Genomic DNA, 7,580 nt, shown 5'->3' with positions numbered 1-7,580 from the left:
CAGTGGTCCCAGATACAGGAAGTGGATGGGACCTTGTACCGAGTGATCCAGGCTCCTCCTTCCAGGGATCCAGTGCTGCAGCTTTTACTGCCAAAGGTGTTGCGAGTCGAAGTGCTCACTAGCCTACACAACAACCACGGCCATCTGGGGGTGGACAGGACCACAGATTTGATATGACAGAGGTGCTACTGGCCCCAGATGTGGCATGAGGTGCAAAAGTGGTGTTCTGAGTGTGAGCACTGTGCTTGCCAAAGCAAGACAACCCAAGCCAGAACCTTCTTGGGAAATATGTTAGCCACTAAGCCTTTGTAGATAATCTCCATTGACTTTACTCTCTTGGATTGGGCTAGCACAGGACAAGAGAATGTTCTGGTAGTCACAAACGTTTTCTCAAAGTTTACCCAGGCCTTTCCCACCCCAGATCAGAGAGCTTCCACCGTAGCTAAGATTCTAACTGAGAGATGGTTCTATGTGTATGGCGTGCCAAGGAGAATCCACTTTGATCAGGGGCGCAGCTTTGAGGGGGAGCTGTTGAAGCACCTGTGTGACACCTACATCATAACAAAGACTAGAACCACCACTTATCATCCAGAGGGGAATGGTCAATGTGAACGTTTCAACAGGACACTTCATGACTTGCTCAGGACCTTACCCCCTGAAAAGAAGCGTAAATGGCCCCAGTTGCTCCCTCAGTTCCTGTTCGCCTATAATACCACCGTGTACCAGTCCACACAGCACTCCCCATACGAGCTGATGTTCGGTCAGGCCTGATGAAGACCCTGGTGGGTCGAAACGTTGCGTTATGTTTTTAACTCAATAAATTTAGTTATTCTGGGAGATTGCAGTGTGCAGTCCTGATACTGTACCCATATTACTACCTGGCAGTCTTTTTCTAGTGGGCAGTGGTAGTGTAGTGGTTAAGGAGCTGGGCTAGCGTGCAGTAGCCTGAAAGTTGTTGGTTCAATTCCCGGCTTTCACTGTTATGCCCTTGAGCAAGGCACTTAACCCCAAGTTGCTCCGGGGACAATGTGATCCCTTGTAATATAGCTGACATACAGTATGTAAGTCACTTTGGTCAAGAAGTGTCTGCTAAATATAATGTACATGTAAACTCTTTTGCAAGAACCATTTTCACGGTCGCCACAAAATCCAGGATACATGGGTGTCTACTAAGTATGAATTTGTGGAGTGTCTTGATGGAATTGGCACACACTATAAGATAGGGCTGTATGGGGAAAAGGGCCCTCTTAAGACGTTCCACTCATAATACTGCCGGACAGAATTCAAACCCCTTTCACCTCCCACAGTCTGTTTCACATGAGTTCTCTGCCAGTGTAGCAGAAGTAAATATTCTCCCCGTCCCCTTCAGGCCTTGGCAGTAGATAGGTATGCTACCAGGATGGTGAACTTTAAAACCAGGTGTGTATGCAGAAAGGCGCACACGTAGCTTCCTCTCTGGGAGAACACAGCTGGTCATTTGATATTTTTGCCGCATGGGTGTTTGTGGTTGTTGTTGTTGGAAGAACATGGCTTTATTCTTAATTCTAAGACTTCATTGCTTCTCTCGCACGCCCGGCCTGTTGGCTGTGGATAACCCGTAGCTTTTAAAGAGAGCAAATGCACTTGTTTAGTGTCTGAGCAATGTTTTCCCTTGAGTTTTTTGTTTTTTGTATTAGTTCAGGCTGTAAGAGGGCCATCTGTGGTTTGTCTGTTTGTTTGTACCTTATATTCTTTTGTTTGTTAATTTTGCCTACTGTTACTCAACTACCCATGCCTATGACACCTAGTGGTGTACTGTGTTGCCTGTACTATTATAGATTATTTCCAAGACAAATTTCTCTTAAGGTAGACAATAGAATGACATGGCAGGTCAAGGAAAGCATCAAGAAAAGCAAAGATTAATAAATCGTTTTTGACATAGGCAACAAGGGTGGAGGTGTTTTTACACTTTTCAGACACTCAACGTTTGAAAACTATGGATATTGTTTTAGAACCAACAACCTTTCTACAAAGGCTCTCAAAAAATTAGAAGAAAATGTGAAAATCACTTTTCGGACTAGATATAATCGCTTATTTTAAAACATACAGAAAAAAACACTAAAGATGGATCGTGAAAATTTGAAGACAAAAAAAATCTTGTTCCTTAGACTCTATATCAGCAAAATATGCAAAAAAATCGAATTTTACATGAAAATCCAGCGGGACCTTATTTTCCAAACACAACGTATTGTACTAGAGTGTCTGTGAGGTCATTTCAGTTCTTGCAGCTGTAGCGCTGTTCCCTAGGGTACAAACAGTCAGCAACCTACCTGCATAACAGGCAGTGGTTTAGAGGAGGAAAGGGCTTTGAAAAAGAGATGTCATTGCTTTATGAGAGGATCAACTTGCATCTCTATTGTCTCATATCAAGCTGCATTAGGCTGACTTATGAGACTGAGCCTTAAGTGAATTTATCAGATTTCCATTAGCTATGAGTCTGTTCTCCATGTGGTGGAAATTTCCTTTCTTCCTTTGGCCTGCAGTCTTAACGTGCTGTTTTTAGTGGTGTAAATGTGGTAATTGATGGTTGCCTGGTTTATTACTGACTTGACAAGAAGTTAATGCCCTCAGGTTAAACATTAAGATCGTCTACAGTGGAGATAGCATGGAGAGGACAAGGTTTCAGCATGGGCAGTGGCCGTTGTTTTCTCATGGGCGGGTGACTGCACTATGGCCTCTGGATAACGTGTAGATGCCAGTGATTTTCCACTCTGCACACTTGTTTACAGTCAATCTACGTTACACCATATGTGTGAGTGTTGTGCGTATGTATGGATTTTTTCCGGGTTCTGGATGTCTGTCAAATTTGAACCTGGTATTATAGACAATCAAGGATCTAAAAAACTTAGAAGAGAACACCTTTGCCCTTAATTCGTCTGTAAAAATGTTAATTTGTCCATACATGGATCTCATTCATTCACAAGGGGTCCTTTAACAGCAATAGAAACACTTAAGTCTGTTATTCCCAGCTAGCATTGGGCGGGGTCAGTCATGAGTGCTCATGAGTGCATTAGCCTACTAAGGCTTACCAAACACACAGCTCAGGCCAAGCCATTGGTCTGAAGGTGAAACTTCAAAGATAGAGGAAAAGAGAAAAAATGGGTGAACCATTATAGAAATGGTTCTTTGGTTGACTTGTGACCTCTTCCTTTTTTGAATGGATTCTTACCACTGTGCTCTGCTGATGTTGGTTTCAGTGTCTGGATCAATATGATCTGTTCAGGTCACAGGTGGTGCGTTTATCTTACATCAATGTGGGCCAAAGACAGTCATTCCTGTCTCTCTTTAAGATGTATTCGCTCTGGAACCTATACAAATAAAACATATTACAACCCCATGTTGTTATCATCTGTGAGTATCAGCACTCCACAGCAGTGCGTGTTTGCCTTACCCATGTCTAAGTGATTCTAATACAATCAAGTGTCACTCATTATGTGCTGTTGTTCTCGTAGCTGTGTACAGGCAGCTCTGCAAGTAGTATTTACTTTTATTTACAAATAGGCCAAGATATTATTATACCATATCTCATGAAAGGGTTATCATTAGACTTCCTTTATTCTTTATCTTGCTTCTCTGCTTGCTTTTCTTCATGTTTTTCCTTGTCTACATTTACTCAAGATGTTGAGGAAAGATATTGCTGTTACATTCGGAAACATGTAATGTAATGTAATCCCCCCCCACCCCCTCTCTCTCTGTATTGTAAGTGTCACTCAGAATAGCAAAGGCTCCCAGTCTAAATGTGTATTAGAGCTCCCTCTGGTCTACAAACTGAATGAATTGATTTGTACTACAGTAATGTTAATGCCATTCTGTACTAATCAGAGCTAGCGTGTAGCACACATTCCTACTTTTCCTGCCATTGTCTCTTCTTCCTGTTACTCATGTTGCCTAACTCAGGGTTTGTGAGTCATTTCCTGGCCTTGACTTACCATCAGCTTGGTTGGTCTCTCAACCACAGAGACTCTATGCACAGAGCTAGATAACCCAAAACCAAGGCTGATATAAGAGAAAGGCCGTAAGTAACATTTCCCTTTAACATTCTGTGATCTTCATAACAACATGCATCGGCCTGTAAAAAATGTAGTTAGTTTGGGTTCCAAATCTGTGAATGTACTTTTGTACAGCAGGTGGCAGTATATTCTCATATATCAGTATAACATGACACACACTCATTACAATGTAATGAGCCAAAGGAACAGTACAAACACACACACACACACACACACACACACACTGAGCAGGAGAGCAAGTGAGAGGATATCTGAAATGTTTTGGTTTGTGCAAACTCATATGTCTGATCATGTCATGTTAATCTATAATTAGTTCAATTAGTTCATTAGTGTGTGTGTGTGTGTGTGTGTGTGTGTGTGTGTGTGTGTGTGTGTGTGTGTGTGTGTGTGTTAAAGTTTACCTGAATGCATCTTGCAACTCTTGCAGTGAGAGGTGTGAGAGAAAGTATCTAGCCAATGAAGGGTCACATCGTTCCCACGGGAAAGGGAATTCAACTAACCATGATGACACAGAGCCTACACCTCCATACTGCTGCTGTAGAGGGCTGACTCCCCTACGCCCACATAGCTGCCTTGGTTCCCACAAGAAATCTTACTGACTGGATTCAGGTGTACTGAGGAATGTTTACACTTAGGAGAAATGTCTGGGATAAGGAGGATCTGGAGATTTAAAAGAGCTAAGTGATTTAAATGTGTTGAGAGAGAGAGAGAGAAAGAGAGAGAGAGAATGGGCTTTTAAATGTGCATCTGTATAAAACTGCATAAAACTGCAACCATGACAGTGCTGGGCAGCCATTATAATTGATGTGCGAACTGTGATCACTGCACACTCCAATGAAACTAGTATTCCAAATGCCCAATATGGCACGGATGCTCATTGTTCACATTTCAACAGACTAAATAAGAGTCTGTGGAAAAATTCGTTGCTCCCCCCACGATCAAACAACAACAAGTACGAGAATCAGCAAGTCTGACACAAGTGTGGTTTCCCAGCTCTAATCTTTCTGAGTGGGCTGGCTCTCACAGTGATGACATCATGGGAACATTCAAAGTCAACTAAATCCAGGCACTGTGTGGGGTGGCTAGCTTCCAAATATAGGTGAGGACCCACATAAAAAACACAAAACTTACAGGGTATTTGCTAATACCAACACAATCGATGTATGATAGACACCTGCAAATATATTTTTAAGTTTTATAATCCTGAGTGGCTATTTTTATTCTCCACAGCATTTGGCTTGAAAAGTACACTTACAGTACCACAGGGTTGCTATAAAGCTAAATAAACGTGCATCATGAGTTAATGGCCAAAAGAGAACAGGATAGCGCACAAGGAAAGGAACAAAAAAACTTCATTTCCTATAATGCATAGCGTGAAGATGGTGCTTCCAACAGCTGACAAACAGTCAAGCCCCATGCAAACGCTTCTAAGGAAGGGAGGGGATCTTATGAAGCCCAGACTGTGACTACGCGACCTAGCTGTTGTCAACACATAGGCTATTGAAGGCTATAGTCTATAGCATGGTGACTCTGAGATCTCCATCAATACTTAGATACAAAACCCGCAGCCGTTATTTTTACAGCGTTTGGCTGATAAGTTAAACTTTGTGTACATCTTTAGAACTGCAGCATGTGTTTGCAATAGAGATCCTATCCAGCCTGTCTGCCTGCCTGCCACGCCGTGCCAGTGCCGAGGAATGGACAGCGTGCCTGGCACAGGTGAAAGTGATGGTCAGTCGGAGCGAGATAACGGCAGCAGTGCATCGATGGCCGCACTACAGCAGTGCAAACTCATCCAGAATATGATCGAAATCTCCATCTATAGTTTACAAGGACTCAGGACGAAATGCGCCGCGTCTAACGACCTCACACAACAAGAGATACGCACTTTAGAGGTAAGCGACCAACTTTCCACAGAAAACTACTTATAACGGATCATGCAACAGCCTAGTTGAGTTGAGTTGCGTGATGGCACAGGGCATGTATTCCATCGTCATCATTGTGCTTTTATCCAAATTGATGACTAGACAACAGTAATGGCTGTGAAACTGTCAAACGAACTTGACCTCCTTATTACGAGTTGCAATGGAGATGTGGAACGGTGAAGTCACTAAGCAAGCAACCTATCTATTGTTTTTGGACAGTCTTGAGAGGCGTCACGCAACATAGCCTCCTTTGGATAGGAATCGTCAAGACTTCCTGGTTCAGGCATCAGCATTAATGTAGGCTAAGTCACAACATGATAAAGAACAGTAGGCCTAGTGTAGTAATCTTGTTGTAGTATAAATCTTATAACAATTTTGCCTGACATGACATCAATCACTTCAGATGTTAAGAAGTGTGGCAACATTCAGATCACAGATCATTTTGAACGAATAGTAAGTAGCTTAGTATGTAGTAAAGTAGTTAAGACATGTGTTTTTGTAGCCTACTGACAAACATGTAAGGATATGCCTAACTGCATGTGGAATCATGAATCAATATAACAAAATTAAACAGGAACTCAGATGTCAAGGGCTATGTCTTTCTTAGGCCTAGTGGACAAATAAATTGAGAATGTAGCAGTGAAAATCCCAGAATTCTGCTGTCAGTTTTACATCAAACTAAAAATAGAACAGTCTTGCTTTACAAGATTTTTCAAGGTTGCAACTACTGGGGTGAATATAAACACTTGTGAATGTATATTTTTGGGTTAGTGTATTTATACTGAAGGGCCACACCTCTGACCAGCTCCTTTGGTATATCTTGTCTGAGATATCATTGGAGAGGACAGATTGCATACTTGAAATATGCTTCATGCTTCATGACCAGTTAGATGCTGACAGGAAACAGGAAGTTGAAGGGCGGTGCCTTTTCATGCAGAAAAAAAATCATTTTGTAGGGCACTAATGTATTTTCTTTCTTTGTCTTTTACGTGGATCACCACTATCAGAATCACAACTCTTTACAAGGTTCCACTGATGCTATCATAACAGTACTGTAATTAATATGCAGTGTTGCACATCTACCATAGGGCCTGGTTCCTACCAGTTGAGTTGCAGGGGGATTTTAGGCCTGTTATAAGCTCAAAGCTATAGCATCTTCTGCCCCTCCCACTTGCCCTAGCCTACCTCCTCCTACTAACACATTTTCATAACCGCCTGCTTAATAAGACAATGAAATGACACATCACTGCAAAGTGAAATTGGGGATCCGATGCAGGGGCATCTCAAGTTTAATATCTACCACTGAGTCTCTAAAAATCCTGGAATTAAACGTAGAAAAGATTCATCTGACCAAGCTGGTACTGAATATCACTAACTTGGTAAGAAAAATGCAAACACAAGCAATTAAAAGGAATTGTGCTAACTGATACACAACACGTCGGTTTGAGTCAAAATCATCAAACAAGCAAAAGAATTTAAGAGAAACCAAACTATCAGTCAAATGAATAAACATCTGTCTCACCACACAAAGCAGAGGCCAATTCTAACCAAAAACAGGTTTAGTGACCACAACCTTGCAGTGGGAACAGGTAGACATAAATCCCTG

General features: G+C 42.0%; 1 protein-coding gene across 2 annotated transcripts in view; it reads left to right on the top strand.

The window, feature by feature from the left end:
* The first annotated feature begins 5,493 nt into the window (after nucleotides 1-5,493).
* Nucleotides 5,494-7,580, top strand: part of LOC125308369 (kinase suppressor of Ras 1-like) — a 39,052-nt gene continuing 36,965 nt past the window's right edge. For both annotated transcript variants that reach the window (XM_048264828.1, XM_048264827.1), the window contains exon 1: nucleotides 5,494-5,944. In XM_048264828.1, coding sequence (XP_048120785.1) covers nucleotides 5,747-5,944 — 198 coding nt within the window. In that variant the 5' untranslated portion in view covers nucleotides 5,494-5,746. The remainder of the gene's footprint in view (nucleotides 5,945-7,580) is intronic.

Source organism: Alosa alosa, chromosome 15 (assembly GCF_017589495.1).
Source record: "Alosa alosa isolate M-15738 ecotype Scorff River chromosome 15, AALO_Geno_1.1, whole genome shotgun sequence".
In the NCBI taxonomy this organism is placed as follows: Eukaryota; Metazoa; Chordata; class Actinopteri; order Clupeiformes; family Clupeidae; genus Alosa; species Alosa alosa.
The sequence above is the reverse complement of the archived record's forward strand: the minus strand, read 5'-3'. Positions and strand labels throughout refer to the sequence as shown.